The following is an 18,057-nucleotide window of genomic DNA, read 5'->3' as shown; positions in this document are numbered from 1 at the left end:
ACCATTCTGTTTCTATGGTGAGAACACTTAAGATCTGCTCTGATGATACTTTTCAAGAAGACATTAAATTGCTTTTCCATTTGAACGCTTTGCTGGTGCATCTCAAGCTGTATAACTACAATTTTACAGCACTGTGAGGGTCAGTGTGATACAGCATGCATGACTACACTTCTTGGTGTATTGGTATTGTTTGTTTTGGTTTGGGGGGTATTATTTTCTTGGTACTGGATATTCTAACTGAGTTACATTTGCAACATTTTCATTTTTTATTTTGAAATGGGTTCTCAGGGAAGACTGGGATAAGATGCTGAGGCTATCCTCAAACCTGTAATGCTCCAACCTTAGCCTCCCAAGGATCAGGATAGCAGGCATGCACCACTGTGCTCAAGTTTTTATTGTTTTTAGCTGTAGTGACTGGGATGTACAACCCATTTCTTGGACTCATTTCTCCTTATATAACTGAAATTTTGGACTGAACTTTTAACTAAAAATGTCTTACCTTTAATAAACAACCCCACAGCTGAATATTAAGTTCCTCAGTAAACTTTTATCTATCATATTGCATAACTTAATTCAAATGAACTGGAGACCCAAACAAAATACCAATTCCTAATACTCCTGTGTATCATTAAAAAGAGCACACTGGAGCATCACTCACACAAGCTATACACCACCCTGAAATAATGGCTGTGATATCTGCAACATTCCAGGGAAGATCAGAATGTAGCTTTTCCTTGCAAGTCCTCCTCCTCCAGCAGAGGTCCAGTGTTTTACCCTGACCTGGTCTCCCTGATAAACCTGGCACTAAGTCCTCATGCATATATGGTCTTAAATGTCTAAAACAAAAGGACTTCTATGCTGACTGCGTGGACTCAGGTCAGTGGGCTGGGAGATGCTCTTTTCCTGGGAAAGTCTCCCCTGTCCCCTCGTGGTGATCTCTGCCTTCTGTGGCTCTTCCCAGCCCTGCCCAGTAGATACATAACCACCTGCATCACAACATGCATGGCACTGAGCAAACACATAAAGGTGTTATGGTTGTAATGGCACTGTGGGCTCTTTTCCTCAATTCAAATAGATAAATTGAATTGGGAAATTAAAACTAATAGGTCAGTGCAGCTGCAACAAATTTTTATTACACCGTCAGAAGGATATAAAAAGGGAAGAGAAGAAAAGCAGTGTTCCAGGCAGACATACTGGGAGCCCCCAAATGGAAGGCTGCCCACCTCTCTGTCCCCAGCTTTTAAATACAGGGTTAGTTTATTTTATTAATTGGGAAGTTATGATAGGTGTTAATAAGGTAATGTGTAGTAACTTATTCCTTGGCAGGTGGTGCCTCTTGTCTCTGGACTGTGCACCTACTAAGTGCAAAGTTTAATGATCCATCTTTTTGGTATAATCTATGCTGTATCAGTTGCCCATCAACTATGGGTGCTTTAAAGTAAAGGCTGGGTCACCAAAGAGGAGGTAAACGGAGGCACTTATCGCTTCTATGTATTTTTAAGGCTAAAGGTTTAATTGCGTCTACATTCTTACTATGGGTATCATTGGGACAAAGAGCCAAGGGGAAGGGAGCTCTGCAGTGTACCAGGCCAAGCTGCCGCCTCTCCTTGCCTGAGTGCCTGCCCAGAGCCCAGACTCTGCCTGCCGTTCACTTTTTTAAAAAAAATCAATACCATAGCATTTTTTAAAAATAATGGCCAAAGAAGTATCGAGTATGGAATATAAAAGAATTTTCAGAAACTCATAAACAACTTGTTTACACATGCCAGCAAATAGCTCAAACAACTTGAGAAACTATGAGTTTAATTTGTTTATTTCTGCCAGCTTATAACTTCAGAAACTTGTCTGGATGGTCAGCACAGGACTCAGACCAGCACTTGATAACAGACCCATGGGTCAGGAACTGTCTCCTCTCCTCTGATGGACACACATCATCAATACATTTGTGACTGCTAACAGGAATCTCATGATGTTTGTTTGAGGAGCCTGCTAAGACGCTGTGCAGAGCCCGTGACATCCTAGGAAGAGACCTGCCTTCCTATAAGCAGCGTGGGGCACTTTGCTCACACCACAGCAGCCCACCTGTGTGTGTGTCACTATCATCCAGCGACCACTAGGGTCCTGCTCTTGTCCCTGCCTGAGGATCCCCAAGACTCCAAACCGCTCTATCAACTCCTGAATCCCCTTTTCCATTCCTGGACTTGATTCATTATTTCCCACTCCATGTTTGTATCATATTATTTTTCTAATTAATTAAATTGCTCTGAATTAATATAATTGTGTGTTCTCCAGCACACTTATTCGACCTAAATGGTTAGACTTGCTTGTATGACATGTATTATTTAATGCTCATTTATTGCTAATAGGCTTTGTCAAAGCAACCACTCAAAATTCAACCTGAGCCTACCTTCATTTTTCAATTCTCGGTTTTTCTGTGCTCCTCTGAGGACACAGCTTCCTGGGACCCCACAACTTTACTCCTAGAACCATAGGTCTGGCATGAAATGCACCCAGATCCCAGCACAGGAGGAAGGGAGGAAGTCTTGGCTGACTCTTCACACAAAGAGGCCAGAGCCACCCGGGCCTCTCCTGGGCCTCCTATCTCCACTCTGCCCACACCTGCATGGCCCTCGCCTCCTGACATGCTGAAAGCCTCCAGTGGCTTCTATACCATGATGCTCTTGTTCCACCAAACTGTAGCTGCCACGTGTTCCTTGACTGCTTACTCCAGGTGAGCGAGTAGGGGGCACGGGCCCTGGACTTGGAATTCAGTGTGGATGCAAAATAATTGTCTCAGTGAAAACTCAGAGCACAGTGAATAAAAATGAATAAAAATCTAAGGTCAAAACTAAAAAAATTCAACTAAATAAAAATTGATGGGACCAAGAGTTGAGCCCAGGGAATATTCAACCTTTTTTGTTTTTCATTTGAAAACAGCACCTCACTAAGTTGCTGAGATTGACTTGAAACCTGTGATCCTCCTATCTCAGCCTCCCAAGTACTTGGAAGACAGGTGTGTGCCACTGTGGCTGGCTCTCTAAGTAATATTTAGGTAAGGAGCAAATAGGTACCATGCACATTACATAATTCATTATAGAAAAATGTACTGCTTCTGAATATGTAGGTGGCACAAAATAAAAAAGTAGATAAAGTTTATGTTAAAGTTAAGAGTCAAAGGCAAACTGAGTAATCATTATGGAATCAGTGATCATCCCAGAAAATGTCTGCAGCCAGGTGTGGTGGCACACACCTGTCATCCCAGTACCTGGGAGGCTGCGACCAGAGCACCACAGGTTCCAGGACAGCATCAGCAACTTAGCAAGGCTCTCAACAACCTAGAGAGACCTGTTTAAAAACAAAAAAAACAACATTGGGAATGTAGGTCAGAGGTAGAATGCCTCTGCGCTCAATCCTCAGTATCTAGAAGGAGGAGGACGACAGGAAAATGAACAATACCAAAACACATAACCAGGCTAGATTTTTGTCATAGCTTTAAAAAGAGGAGGGAGATTTATGAGGAAAGTCCTCAGAAATCTTATTTCTCTTGGAACTTCTGTCCTTCAGACCTTTCAGAGAGTTCTTCTCAGGTCTTATGAGAATGATATAGCACTTGGGGGCAAAGATGCAGCCCAGGAGCCCCGCACTGGAGGCCAAGATGGAGAAGACCTCCACGGCCACCATGGCCTTCCCCTTGCTGCTGTGGTAGACAGGGAGGAAGGTGACCCAGACACTGCAGAACAGCAGCGTGCTGAAGGTCAGGAACTTGGCTTCGTTGAAGGTGTCAGGCAGGTTCCTGGCCAGGAAAGCCACCGTGAAGCTTCCCAGGGCCAGGGAGCCCAGGTATCCCAGGACACAGTAGAAGGCAGTGACTGAGCCCTTGTTGCACACGATGAAGATGTGGCCATGTTCAGAGTATGCATCAGTGTCAATGAAGGGAGGAGATGTTCCCAGCCAGATGGCACAGAGCATCACTTGGATCAGGGAGCAGATGGGGATGATGAAATTAGGTGCCCCTGACACCAGGAGCTGCCTCATCCTCCTCCCAGGACCCGTGGCCTTGAAGGCCAGAACCACGGTGATAGTCTTGGCCAAGACAGTGGAAACAGCCACAGTGAACACGACTCCAAAAGTAATCTGCTGGAGGATGCAGGTGGCCATGTTTGGACGGCCAATGAAGAGCAAGGAGCAGAGGAAACAGAAGGTGAGGGAGAGGAGCAGGACGTAGCTGAGAGCACAGTTGTTGGCCTTGACGATGGCAGAGTCTCTGTGCTTCACAAAGACCCCAAGAACCCCGGCTGTGAGCGCAGAGAAGCCCAGAGCAGCACAGGCCAGAGCCGTCCCCAGGGGGTCCTCATAAGCCAGGAAGGCTACCACCTTGGGGAGGCAGCGGCTCCTCTCTGTGTTTGGGTACTCATGTGAGTGGCACTGGGTGCACTGCTCTGATTCTAGAAGGGAAAGATCAGTAGTTCATAGTTATTGATTTGTCCTCTTTGCCACATCTAAGTCCATGTTCACCACTGCAATGTTACTGTGAGGACAGGATGCTCGTGATGTTCAAGAGAAGCCCCTGAGCAGTGTATTCCTTCTCTGAGCCAGAGAATCCTGAACCCACGCTCCCAGGGACACTGAGCTCACTGTGGGTCCAGGTGGCTCCTCCTGTGGCTCAGTCATGTCACCAAGTCCCTTCCCACAACCCTGGGTCTTCTCATGACAGGAGGACTGCCATGCTTATAACACTACCCAGAGCCTTCAACAGAAAACTTTCCTGATACATGATCAACCCAGAAGTCAGCTTGTTATACCATACAGCATCTCCAATCCCTGAAAAATTTGACAGAGAAGATTACTGTAGGGTGGCTATGAAATTTACCTGTGTTATTGGAAATGTGTCCCTCTGGGCATGGAACACAAGTAAAGCAACAGACAGGTCTTCCTTCCTGGGGGATTCTCCTGAATCCTGGGCCACAGCTCTGGCTGCACACAGACCGAGGAGTCTGAGGGAAACCAGGTGATGGTTAGAATGTGCTGTGTTATTATCTACTTTAAAAGTGAGTCAGAATCTCTTTCCAAATAAGAAAGAACTTTGACCTGAAAGAGGTCATCTCTCATAACACCAAAGGTCACCATTGGATCCTACAGGGACACCTGATTCAGGGCTCCTATGCTGAGCTGCTGTCTCTCCTCAAGTTCTCACCAAATGTCACCATGGCACAGGATCATGTTGGGTTAGACATCACCAGCCAAACACCCAGACTTCTATCTCTTCTTATGTAACCTCATTTCTATTTGAGATTCTCTGTGGTTCTTTCAGCTGGTATGCCTCATAATATTATAGATTTGTATCTTTGATGAGGATTGTGCGCTCTCTCTCTCTCTCTCTCTCTCTCTCTCTCTCTCTCTCTCTCTCTCTCTCTCTCTCTCTCTCTCTCTCTCTCTCTCTCTCTCTCTCTCTCTTCCTATCTCTCTCACTATATATCTACCTCTACATCTATCTCTACATCAAATCTACAGAGAAACTCAGAGTGTGTGACACACCACTTGGTGCAGAGATAAAGGATTCACACTTGGCATCACCTCAGGACTCTATTTACTTAACTACTTTTGCAGTAATTAGGATTGAACATGCCAGGCAAAAGCTATACACCTGAGCTGTACCCTAAGCCCTTCAAGACCCTATTTGTTTGTTTATTTATTTTTTACTTATCAATTCATTTTTTTTTACTGTGGTACTACTGATTGAAGCCAGGGAAAGTCTACAACTGAGATAGCCCTATTTTATTTTTATGTGTGTGTTTACTTTTCTTTTTGTCTTTGAAACAGTCTTGCTATGTTGTTCAGGCTGTCCTGGAACCTGCAATCTTCCTGTATCAGCATCCCAAGTTACTAGGATTCCACACATGTTCCATCACACCTGGCCTCAACTCTACTTATGTTCCTCTTTGTTTATTCAATAAGGAAACAGAATCATACCTGTATGAAACCAATAGGCCATTCTATGATCTCTTCATTGATGACCAAGCCTTGATGGAGTGGACTTCCAGAGGCAAACTCCCCAACTTTAACCAGCAACCCAAGGCCACCAGGGAAATTCACAGCATTCTGGATATCATACTCAACCCCATGGCTTTCTTTCTTGTCTAAGGATATGAGCTGCCCAGCACTGTTGGTAAACTGGAGTTTCTTCAGGAGTGGATGGAGCTGGAGGAGAGGCATTGATGTGGCAATGAGGCATGCATACAAACGGAAGGTGGAAAGCCCTTAATTCCTAGGCAGTCCTTCTTCCCACCTCCCCAGGCTCAGGATTCCTCCTGGGGAGAGGCTCTGGTCTTTCTGTTTTGATGGTCACTTTCTCATGGACTCAAGGGAGGGGAAGAGTTCTCCCATGGGCAATGTGGTGGAGCCATGGAGTCCAGAGATTCTAGGATAGGCCAAGAGGTTGGCATTGTCAGAGGTTCTGCCATAACCCTGACCAGCAAGTCTATTTGGATCAGATTGGAAGCAAATCCTTGTCTTAGGCCACAACAGGGTTTGAGCTATTCAGAGCCTGCATCCTGGGGAGGGCAGCCTTGTGTGTACACATCACACCTTATCAAAACAGTAAGATAAAATATGTACTTTGATTGACTTATCAGTTTTATATCAATGAAAGTTTAAAGAAGGCAGAACATGGGACCCTTGTCTCTGCTGTTACACTTTCTTAATGACCAGGCTATAGTCTTCTGACATTTCAGGGAGCCACTGGTGTCCCCCAACTGAAAAAACAACTGTCAATTCTAAGGAGGTTTTGAATCAAGCATGCTAATCTGTGAGTCTGTGGTGCCCAGGGCACTGTATTGAGAAAAATCACAAGCCTCTGATTTGTTGCTTTTCTAAATAATTGACCCTTCCACCTTTGCAATCCACCTGGACACCGTGACCTCCTTTTCTACGTTGCAATGTCCAATAAGAACCAAATGACACATCGAACATTATTATAGGAAAAATAGAAATTAGACTGTAGAAGAGATTTTCTGATGTTGCATTTTACATATTTTCCTTTGTCTACTGAGTAAATTCATTTAGATATTCCAGAAAAATGATTAGTGATGTTGACTATTGTGCATTAGTTGATAAACGTGTTTCATACATAGACTATTGATTCAGATCAGTTAGGATTAAAATCGCTAAACATCCATCTCAAACCTAGAGGCCAGTCTTAGATGATAGGAACCATCCATGGTCTCCTACTTAGAAGTGGAGCCACAGGCCATATTCCAGTGTTATTTATAGGTTTTAGAAAATAATAAGGTCTGAACTGGATGCAATGGCACATTCCTGTCACCAAGTACTTGAGGTTGAGACAGGAGGATCAAAAGTTCAAGGCCCACCTCAGCCTCTGAGTGAAGCTCTTAGATACTTCTGAAACCATGTGTCAAAATTAATATAAAAATTGAAAGACATTTAAAAACATTTAAAGGGCTGGGGTGTCCCCACTTCCAAAATAATATGGAAGAGTAAGAAAATGGAGAAGCAGAGGAAGAGGCTTAAAACCAATTCATTTCCCAGAGTCATCTTATATGTAATAGAGATGTAGAATAATAGAGCCTAAATGGGTAGAGTCTACTTTATCGATGCAAAGTACCCAGAATCAGACATGGGCACTGAGTCCATGTCTCCCAGCATTGAATACATTCCAAAAACAGTGCAGATCAGAACAATTTTAATCACCCTCTCATTTATGATTTGTGTTCATATATATGAAAGCATTTTATCCTGCAACAGAAAATGCTTTCCTGGTTCAGTTTTATAATTAAATAGAGATGGAAGCTCTCAAAAACAGAACTCTTCCCACATGGGTAAGATTTCCAACTATACCTAGAGCCAGTTTGAAGGTGCATATGATCCTTCTTGCTGGACCCTGCTGGTCTAGAGATGAGAACACAGTCAGGACACCCCTCTCTATGGTACCCACAGGTGCCAGCAGGTGCTCAGCCCTGGCCTGCTCCTGGGGAAGCCTTACCTGCCATGGAGGGGGCCTGGGCTGCTCTGCATCCTCTGGAGATCCCTGTGCTATTCTCTCCACAAGCACCTCATGGAGGACGTGGGCCACGGCATACACAGCATTATAGAGGAAATAGCTGGAGTCAGATAACATCATGATGTCGCTATATTGTGTCATAGTCTCTAAGGAGGTATTTGGTCCACACTCTCCAATCTTCCCACATGATGACCCAGTGGGTGAGCAGTTAAAATGGTGCATCCAATATTTACTGAAGAAAAAATCATCTGGGTACTGGGAAGGGGTGACAGTCTTGAGAAAGTTTTGGAAGCCAGGGATTTCCCGCTTGTGTTGTGAAAACGAGAAGCTTCCATGGAAGGAATGCAGTATTTGCATCATCTCCAACACAGTGATGTCCCACTTGTCTGCCATGATCCACACCTTCCCTGTGGTGAGAAAGAAATGTGCAATGAGGTCCACCATGATGAGACTCTCTGCTTCTCCATAGAGTATATGCACGTTTGCAGGTGGAATGCTGAGCCTGCTCAGGGCAGAGATGACACCTGGTATATGTGATTTCTTAAGGATAGGGAGCCTTTCTGTTAAGGCCACACAGATATATTTCTTCACCATTTCTACATTCAGATCCTGAAGGAACTGTTCTCCTTTCAAATCATCAGATATTAAGATGGCCACCCACGTCCAGCCAAAATGCAGCAGCAATGAGACCATTGCCTGGGCCAGAGAGCTGTCCTCAGGGGCCATCTGGTAGAGTGACTGGAACTGCTCTTTGTCACTTAGCATGGGATCAAAAGGTCCGTACGTGACCTGAGAAATCAAACAATATATGATTCTGAGTTTATACGGCCTTGGGGTTGTCTGCCTGAGAAAGTAATTAGACTATTCTGTGCATTACAGGGCTATTCAAACAGGCAAAGTTGCACACATCGGTGACCTCTGTGATTGTGAGGCTCAGACAGGAGGATTGCAAGTGGCAGACCATCCCCAGCAAATTAGAAAGGTCCTGTTTCAAAGAAAAAACTGAGCCAGGTTTGGTGGCACACATTTGTAATCGCAACACCTGGGAGGCTGAGACAGGAGGATTGCAGTTCTTGGACAGCCTCAACTACTTAGGGAGGCCCGCTTCAACTCAGTGACACCCTGGTTCCAAGTAAAGAATCAAAAAGAGTTGGCAGTATAGTTTGAATGTAGAATTCTCCTGAGTTCAGTCTCCACTACCAAAAACATTAATTAGCAAAAAATGCAGAGTCTCTGTCCTGGAGTAGAATCTCCCTGAGATCAAATCAGAGAGTGAGAGAGAGTGAGAGTTGAGAGGGAGAGGGAGAGGGAGAAGGAGGGAGAGAGAGGGTGGGAGAGAGAAAGAGAGAGAGGGAGAGGGAGAGAGGGAGAGAGAGAGAGAGAGAGAGAGAGAGAGAGAGAGAGAGAGAGAGAGAGAGAGAGAGATATTGAATAAAATACTTTTGAGTGGAGAGGAAGACCTATAGACCTTATCTGTTCACCCATTGTGGGCACAGAAAACACCATATGTTTTAGTGTTCTTACCTTTTAAAAGTAAAGAGGATCCACACTGACATACAATCATAATCCCTGTACTTGGTTAAGTGAGAAAGGATGATTGCAGGTTCTCAGTCAGCCTCTGCAACTTAGTTAAGGCTCTGATTTAAAATAAAAATAAGGTCTTGGGGTGTTACTTAGAGGGAGAATGTCCCTGGTTTGGGTGCACAGTACCACTATTTGTTTATTTATTTATTTATTTATTTATTTATTTATTTATTATTATTCTGGTGGTCTGGGGTTCCTGAAAACCCTTCTACTTCCGGGCTACACTCCCAGACCTATTTTTATACTTTTTTATTTGGAAACAGGGTCTCTTAAGCCAGTGTGGCTGGCTTCAAACCTGCGTGATCCTCTTGTTTCCGACTCCCAAGTGCAGGGATTACAAGTGTGCGCCACCACACCCGGCATCAGTACCACAATTTCAAAAGAAAAAGAAATGGAAAGGTGAGATTTCCAACTGCTTTCACCTCCTGCCTGGGAAGAAGGAGGTATGGCGTGGGTGCAGCGCTGAGATAGAAAGTTTTATTTTGCTCTTGTGGAGCAGAGCCAGCACCAGCCACCCATGCTGCCTGTGCACACTGATGATGGAATGTCTTCATACTACACTGACCTCCTGGTAGTCTGGACATCAGTTATGAACACAAGGACTGAGGTTATCTAGAGGATTACTTCCATTTATACTCTAGTTTTCTAAAACCTATTTTTCCCTGAACACAATGCTGCTAAGCTGCTGCCTGTGTTTGGCAGTGACACCATCCTGATTGTTAGAATTATTTCCAGAGCTTCCTGCAAAGAAGCAGTGACATGGGGAGGTCTGATTCTTCTGCTCTGTTATCAGTCTGACCAAAGTACCTGACGAGCACAGCTGAAATGAGGAAAGGTTTATTGGGCTCATGGATTTAGAAGTTCTGGAGTTGCTGTTCCTCTATCCATGTTCAGATGTCTCCAAGTCAGAGACTTTGGTGACAAGACATGGCAGATGAACAGAGAAGGAGAAAGTAGTGAAAGCAGCAAGTGAGATGGAGGGGGGCAGGGACACATACATTTTCCAAGACTATGCCCACAAACACCTCATCCAGCCATATCCCACTTCTCCAGCTGGTTGGGTGCTGTAACAGTGAATTCCTAATCATTTGCTTTAGGAGGAATGTCACTGGGTGGGCTCTCAAGAGATCTGCTTGGATGGACATGAGTGAGGCAGGCTGGGCAGAGGCTGTGGGTAAGCCCCAGGATGGGTGTCTCTGACCCTCCGCTCTCCTTGGGATCCTTAGAGGCACAATGGACTTTATTGTTGCCACAAATGCCAGCCAGATGCCCAGGGACTGCTCTCCCTACACATGACAGTCTCTGATGGAGGCGTCTGAAGTTGTCATGTCCTGAGTGGACAGTCTCTATGCTGTGGTCGTCTCCAGGGAGGCTCACAGGTATGAGCCATCGGGAGTCAATCTTCCCAGTGTGTGGGAGACAAATATATAGTTGACACTTTTTATTTACTTATTTATTTATTTATTTATTATTTGCATTGGGGATTGAGCTCAAGGCCATTCTACCTCCTACCTCTGAGCTACATTCCGGGAAAAGCAGCATTTTTCATTTGGAAACAGGGTCTCACTGAGTAGCCTAGGGTCTCATTATGTTTCTGAGCCTGGTCTCCAACCTGTGGTCCTGCTCCCACAGCCTCCCAAGTACTGGGATCACAGGTGAGCTCCATGTCCAGCCTAGTTAGATGCTTAATCTCCAGAGCTTGTCTTCATCTTTCTCCTCACACAGCTGATATTCTCAAGAGTTTGGGAATTCACTAAGACCCAATCACCTGAATCCTCATGACTGATAGGCACTTAAATCCTACTTTTGTCTTGATCACACATTAGGGACAAGCACTAGGGGAAATCTGCACATTTCTTTACAGAATTCTTGGCCAACTTACCTGAGGGGTTTTGTAGAGCTGCAACAGGGCTCCAATCTCAGCCGAAAATGTTGGTGAGGTCCCAGCGATGGCGGCAACAGGACTGTAATTTCTCTTGCACACGTAGTTGGGGAGAATCACGTCACCACCTGACAGCCACATCAGAGTGTTCTCAAGGGTCCTGCGTTCACTGGAGTAGACATTGTAAAGCTGAAACCCCAAGGTCAGGTTGGGGAGCAGGTGCGGGTCCCTGTTGATCTCCTCGATGGTGAAGTAAAAGGCCAGCACGTGTTGGTATTTCTTCCAAAGCCACCTGGACAGAGGAGCAGCATCAGGGAGAAGGTGAGGTCAGGAGGCTCATGGCTGAGTCCTGAGCCAGCATCAGCACCAGACAGGCTAGATCCAGGAGGCAATGCAGAGGTGGCCCTGGCCTTTGGACCCTGTGTGAGTAAGGTTCCCAGGGTTCTCAATGACCTTGAAATGACTCTTGGACATTTGAGAAGCCAATTTTGTCCTTAACACTGAGAGGTTTTTGGGACATTTGGAGTGGGTTGAGGTGGAGTTATGCTGGATGCTATCACTGTCAACTGGAGCACTTTGCTGAGTTTCTATAAATTTGAGGTCCATTAATGGGTACAACAGGAGCAGGAAGTTGTTAGGGAAATGAGTGAATGTGGCTCACACCCTTCTTCATGAACTCTCTTCTTTTATGATGCTGAGGGTTGAACCCAAGCAGAACCTAGGCTTTCTACCGCTGAGCCACACCCTCTACACACATTTGTTTTTTCTTGAAAATGGATGTCACTAGGGTAACAAAAATTTCACTAAGTTTCTGAGACCAGCCTTGAAACTGTGATTTTCCTTCTCTGCCTCTCCAGTACTGAGTTTACAGCCATGAGCCAAGAGGCCAGCTCAGACAAACCTGTCCTCCTTTTCCTCTTAGAACCAAGACACAAGCAGTGCTGGTTTTCCCTGTGTTCAGGAATCCTTAGCCAGCCTCTGCCCTGCCTGCTGACCAAAGCCTAGGGAGAAGTTTCCCCTTTCTCAGGTTTCCCAGAGGGATTCTGAGCAGCTCACGCTTTACTGACCAGTTATAATCCACAGACACTTAAGAGAGCAGCTGGTCATCATGTTTTTCTTCAAATGCGAACACATGATTCAGGACCTATAATTAGTTTTTGTAGGTTTCAACATCCTCTCTTTGTGTTCCTGGACTTTCTCTCTCTGTAGAGAATGTCCCTTGATTCTTCCTCCTCTCCCCTCTGCCCTTTCTCTGATATATTGTGTACCTAGTTTTATCAAAGGTAGTTCTTGCATTTTAGAGCTACCTGTCAAAGGCTTATGTTTCTGAAATAATTCATTTAAGAAAACTTTTTTTTGTGTGTGTGTGTGTGTGTGTGTGTGTGTGTGTGTGTGTGTGATTATTGGGATTAAAACCAGGGGCACTCTACCTCTGTGCTAAATCCAAACCCTTTTAATTTTTTCTGTGGCACTGGAGATTGAGCCTATTGGCTTTCTACCTATGAGCTACACACCAGCCCTTTTAGTTTCATTTTATTTTTTTAAAGAGAGCTTTGCTAAGTTGCTGAGGCTGTTTTTTTTTTTACAAAAACAAATAGCAGCAAGCTGGGTATGGAGGCACATACTTGAATTCCCAGCTTTTGGGAGGCTGAGACAGGAGGATTGCAGTTTACAGACAACCCTAGCTTCTTAGTGAGGCCCTCTGCAACTCAGTGAGACCCTGTTTCAAAATAAAGAATTAAAAATAGTGTTTGGGGGTATAGCTCAGTGGACAAATGCCCCTTGGTTCAAACCCCAGTACTAAAATAAATAAATAAATAAATAAATAAATAAATAAATAAACCTGGGATACAGCTCAATGGTAGTGCACTCCTGGGTTCAGGAAGAGTGCGGATTTTCAGCCAGCCTCAGCTATTTAGGACCTCTGCAACTTAGTGTGAGCCTGTTTCCAAATAGAAGAAAATAGGTCTGGGGTGTAGCTCAGAGGTAGAATGCCCCTGAGTTTCATCCCCCATACCACAAAAAAAAATCATTAAATGAAATTTAAAGGGCTGAAAATTTTGCTCAGAGACAGAATGCCCTGGGTCCAATCCCCAGTGCCAAAAGAAACACCCAGAAAATCACACAGCCACGGCCAAGCATAACACTAGTTTAGAGTGGAACTTATATAACAGATCCCCTGCCCTCCGTCTTCATTAAAAAAGATTACCAGTTCATGGAGAAATCTTGTGTTGCATAGTAAAGGTGGAAAAAGAGCCCCAGCACCAGGTCTCCATCTTTCTGTATATTCGGCCTTTGGTATTTCCAGCACATTTCAACAGCCTCTTCATGGGAGGATGAGGGTGTGTGTAAGGGCTGCAGGATCAGGAAAAAAAGAAAAAGAGATAAGGACATCTCAGGATCAGCCTGACATAGACAATGCTGCTTTCAGGCTGAGCTATGCAGAGAAGGAGCAGGATCCAGGTGTCATCTGTGCGGGCACAATGGCGTCCCCCTGTTGCCCCATGCCCTGACTTGTGCAATTTGTGCAGATGCCTTCCCAGCAGAGACACAGGGAGAAGGAAAGGGGTTATTCAAAGGGAGTTGGAGCTGAGAACTGAGCGGTGTTGGCTGTGGTCACAGCAGCTCCAGCACCCTGTCAATTCGTAGCTCTGCTGCCATCCCGTCCAGGAGCTCGGGGACCCACTGCCCGGGGCTCTGCACCTGTCACCTCCATTCTGATGAAAACACTTTTCAAAAACATGTTTGTGCCTCGGCTTCTCCACACCCACCATGATTTCATCATGGTCCAGTAAGGCTCTGGAGACCACAGCAGCCCTGAGTTGCTGAGAACCCAGAAGTTTAGACTTGGCAACAGCCCACTATCCTGAGGGACAGGACAAGGTGAGCAGGACAAGGTCTCTGGCATGATGCTCTTATTCTACGAAATTCTGGCTGCAGCTTTGAATGCTTACTTCAGGTGAGCAGGGGAGTACGGGCCCTAGACTTTGGATTCAGAGTGGAAGACAGGCGATTGTCTCCATAAAAACCTGTATAACAGTGTGTTCATCACTAAAAATCTAAGGTCAAAAATATAAAAAATTCAACTAAGTAGAAAATATTGGGACTAGGGTTTCACACTCCCAGCCTTTTTTAGTTTTTTATTTGGAAACATCTCACTAACTTGTTGAGACTGGCCTCAAACCTCCAATCCTCTGGTCTCAGCCTCCAAGGTACTGGGATGACAGGTGTGGCTACCTCGCTCGACTCTCTAAATAATTTTTAGGTAAGGGGAGAATAGGCATCATGCATAATACATAAACATTACACGAAAGTGTCCTGTGTCTGAATTGGCAGGTGGCAAAAAAGAAGAACGTAGATAACATTTATGTTAAAGTTTGAGTCAAAGGCAACCTCAATAATCATGATGGAATCAGTAACCATCTCAGAAAATGTCTGCAGCTGGGCGTGGCGGCGCACACCTGTCATCTCAGTACCTGGGAGGCTGAGACCAGAGCATCACAGGTTCCAGCATCAGCCAATTAGCCAAGCTCTCAGCAACTTCCTGAGACCTGTAACAAGCCACAACTAAGAAAACTCAGTGCTTTACCCCATATTCATCTAGTGCTGACGTCTCTTTTTTTTTCCCCAACACTCTTCGTGGAAAACCTTCTATACATAGTTTTCCAAGTTTTATTTTTAAAAACATAAATAGCCATAAAATGCATATATTTATGGTATATGAGATATTTTGAGACAAGTATATCTTGTGGAATTTCTGGAGACTTCGCATACCTTTCTCTTTCTACAGTGAGCACACTTAAGATCTGCTCTCTGGATACTTTTCAAGAACATAATAGATTGCTTTTTAATTTGAATGCTTTTATTAGGGCATTTCATGCTGTATGATTGCAATTATCAGTACAGTGTGGTTCATTGTGATACAGCATACATGCTCTTGGTGTAGTGGTTTTGTTTGGGGGTTTTGTGGGATTGTTTTTCTTGATACTGGGTATCTTCCTGTGACTTACATTCACAACCTTTTTTATTTTGTCTTTTGAAATGGAGTGTTGGTAAGTTGCTGAAGACCTGGCTAAGGTGCTGAGGCTATCCTCAAACCTGTGATCCTCCAATCTCAGCCTCCCAAGAACCCAGATAACAGGCAAGAGCCACGGTGCCTAAGTTGGTAGATTGTTTTTATTTATTATTTTATTTTTTATTTTTTGGCAGGTCTGGGGATGGAACCCAGTGGCATTTGACCTCCAAGCTACACCCCTTGCCCAATTTTTTATTCTTTATTTTAAAACAGGGTCTCAGTGAGTTGCGAAGGGACTCACTAAGTAGCTGAGGCTGTCCGCGAACTGCGATCCTCTATTCTAGCCTCCCAAATGCTGGGATTACAAGCGTGCGCCACCATGCTGGCATGGTACATTGTTTTTAACTGCAGTGACTGGGATGTACAACCCATCTTTTGGACTCATTCCTGCTTATCTAACTGAACTTTTGAACAAAAGTTTTAACTGAAAATTTTTTATCTTTGATCAACATTCTTCCTCCCCCAACTAAATATTAAGTTCCTCAGTGAACCTTCATCTCTCATATGCATAACTTAAAATGAACTGAGGAGCCAGCCGTAAATTCCTCGTTTCTAATTCTCCTGTATATCCTTAAAAAGGAAACACTTGGGCATCAGTCACATGACCTTGATACCACCCTGAAGAAAAGGCTGTGAGATCTGGAACATTCCAGGAAGGAGAGATTATAGCTTTTCCCTTCATGTCCTCCTTCTCCAGTGGAGACCCAGGGTTGTATCTTGACCTGGTCTCCTTCATAAATCTGCACTAACTCCTCATGCTTATATGGTCTTAAATATCTCAAACAGATGAATTCTATGCTGACCCAGCATCCCCCTGCAACTGTGTGGACTCAGGTAGGTGGGCTAATGGATGATCATTTCCTGGGAAAGCCTCTCCCTGTCCCCTCTTGGTGTTCTCTGCCTTCCATGCTCATTCCTGCCCTGCACAGTCAAAAGATAAGCTCCTGCATCACAACATGTATGGCACTGAGCAAATACATGAAGATGTTATGGTTGTAATGGCCCTGTGGGCCATTCTATTTAAGACCATATAATCATAAGGACTTATTGCAGAATTGTCTTAAGACAATTATCCAGTAAGTTTTTCTGGTTTGACCTTCAAGTCATGGCACCAGTTGTGTGTAACAAGATACACAGTCCCCAGTAAAACAAAAAAATAAATAAAATATTTTCTTGTGCAACTATGAGTGAAAGTAGTAGTTGAACAGTTGAGTCAAAGGGGTTGACTGTCTCGTTTGAAAGGGTGCTGAACACACTGGACACAGTAACTAACTGGTAAAACTATTCACTCTGTAAAGCTCTCCAGGCTTTGTGAGTCTTCAAAACAATGCATGTTCTCTAATATAGAGACACAGGGTAACTACATGAACACAAGGTAATTGTGGTGTTGTAATATGTAAATCTGGGTATTCTTTTAACCTTAATAATGATAAAGTTATCCAAATACACATTCTTGTAATTTATTATTTTTATTTATTTTGATATGCAGTAATCATGTGCCTTCCCCTTTCTGCTGTCGTAGACAGGGAGGAAGGTGACCCAGACACCGCAGAACAGCAGCATGCTGAAGGTCAGGAACTTTGCTGCGTTGAAGGTGTCAGGCAGGTTCCTGGCTAGGAAAGCCACAGTGAAGCTCCCCAGTGCCAGGGAACCCAGGAATCCCAGGACACAGTAGAAGGCGGTAACTGAGCCCTTGTTGCACAGGATAAAAAAGTGGCCATGTTCAGAGTATGCTTCAGTGTGAATGAAGGGAGGAGAGGTTCCCAGCCAGATGGCACAGAGCATCACATGGATCAGGGAACAGATGGGGATGATGAAATTAGGTGCCCCTGACACCAGGAGCTGCCTCATCCTCCTCCCAGGACCAGTGACCTTGAAGGCCAGAACCACAGTGACAGTTTTGGCCAAGACAGTGGAAACAGCCACAGTGAACCCGACTCCAAAGGTAATCTGCTGGAGGATGCAGGTGGCCATGTTGGGATGGCCAATGAAGAGCAAGGAGCAGAGGAAACAGAAGACGAGGGAGACGAGCAGGGTGTAGCTGAGAGTGTGGTTGTTGGATTGATGATGTTAGACTCTCTGTGCTTCACAAAGACCCCAAGAACCCCAGCTGTGAGTGCAGAGAAGCCCAGAGCAGCACAGGCCAAAGCCGTCCCCATGGGGTCCTCATAAGCTAGGAAGGACACCACCTTGGGGAGGCAGCGGCTCCTCTCAGTATTTGGGAACTCATGTGGGGAACACCAGGTACACTTCTCTGCATCTGAAGGAAAAATAAGCAGTTCATTTAATTTACGTGTTTGGGTTGGGTTTTTTTTTTTGCCATATCAAAGTCCATTTTCACGCCTGAAATGTCACTGTTAGGACAGACTGCCTGTGATGTCACAGTGAGAAGCACCTGAACACTATCCTAAATTTAGAAGATCTGGACCCCACCCCAACCCTTTGCAAAAGGAAACCTCTTCCTGCAGCCTGACCCACTGTCTTTCCCACTGGGAAATG

At 44.7% G+C, this 18,057-nt stretch overlaps 1 protein-coding gene across 1 annotated transcript; it reads right to left on the bottom strand.

Annotated features, from left to right (window-relative positions):
* Positions 1-3,492: 3,492 nt before the first annotated feature.
* Positions 3,493-17,532, bottom strand: LOC308276737 (vomeronasal type-2 receptor 116-like; the record flags this gene model as incomplete). Its single annotated transcript, XM_080715577.1, has 7 exons — positions 3,493-4,445; positions 4,803-4,821; positions 5,971-6,198; positions 8,000-8,806; positions 11,484-11,775; positions 13,693-13,838; positions 17,059-17,532. The coding sequence occupies 7 exons, from the start codon at positions 17,530-17,532 to the stop codon at positions 3,493-3,495; spliced, it is 2,919 nt and encodes a 972-aa protein (XP_080571703.1).
* Between the last annotated feature and the right edge of the window lie 525 nt (positions 17,533-18,057).

Source organism: Muscardinus avellanarius, assembly GCF_963383645.1.
Source record: "Muscardinus avellanarius genome assembly, chromosome: 18".
In the NCBI taxonomy this organism is placed as follows: domain Eukaryota; kingdom Metazoa; phylum Chordata; class Mammalia; order Rodentia; family Gliridae; genus Muscardinus; species Muscardinus avellanarius.
The sequence above is the reverse complement of the archived record's forward strand: the minus strand, read 5'-3'. Positions and strand labels throughout refer to the sequence as shown.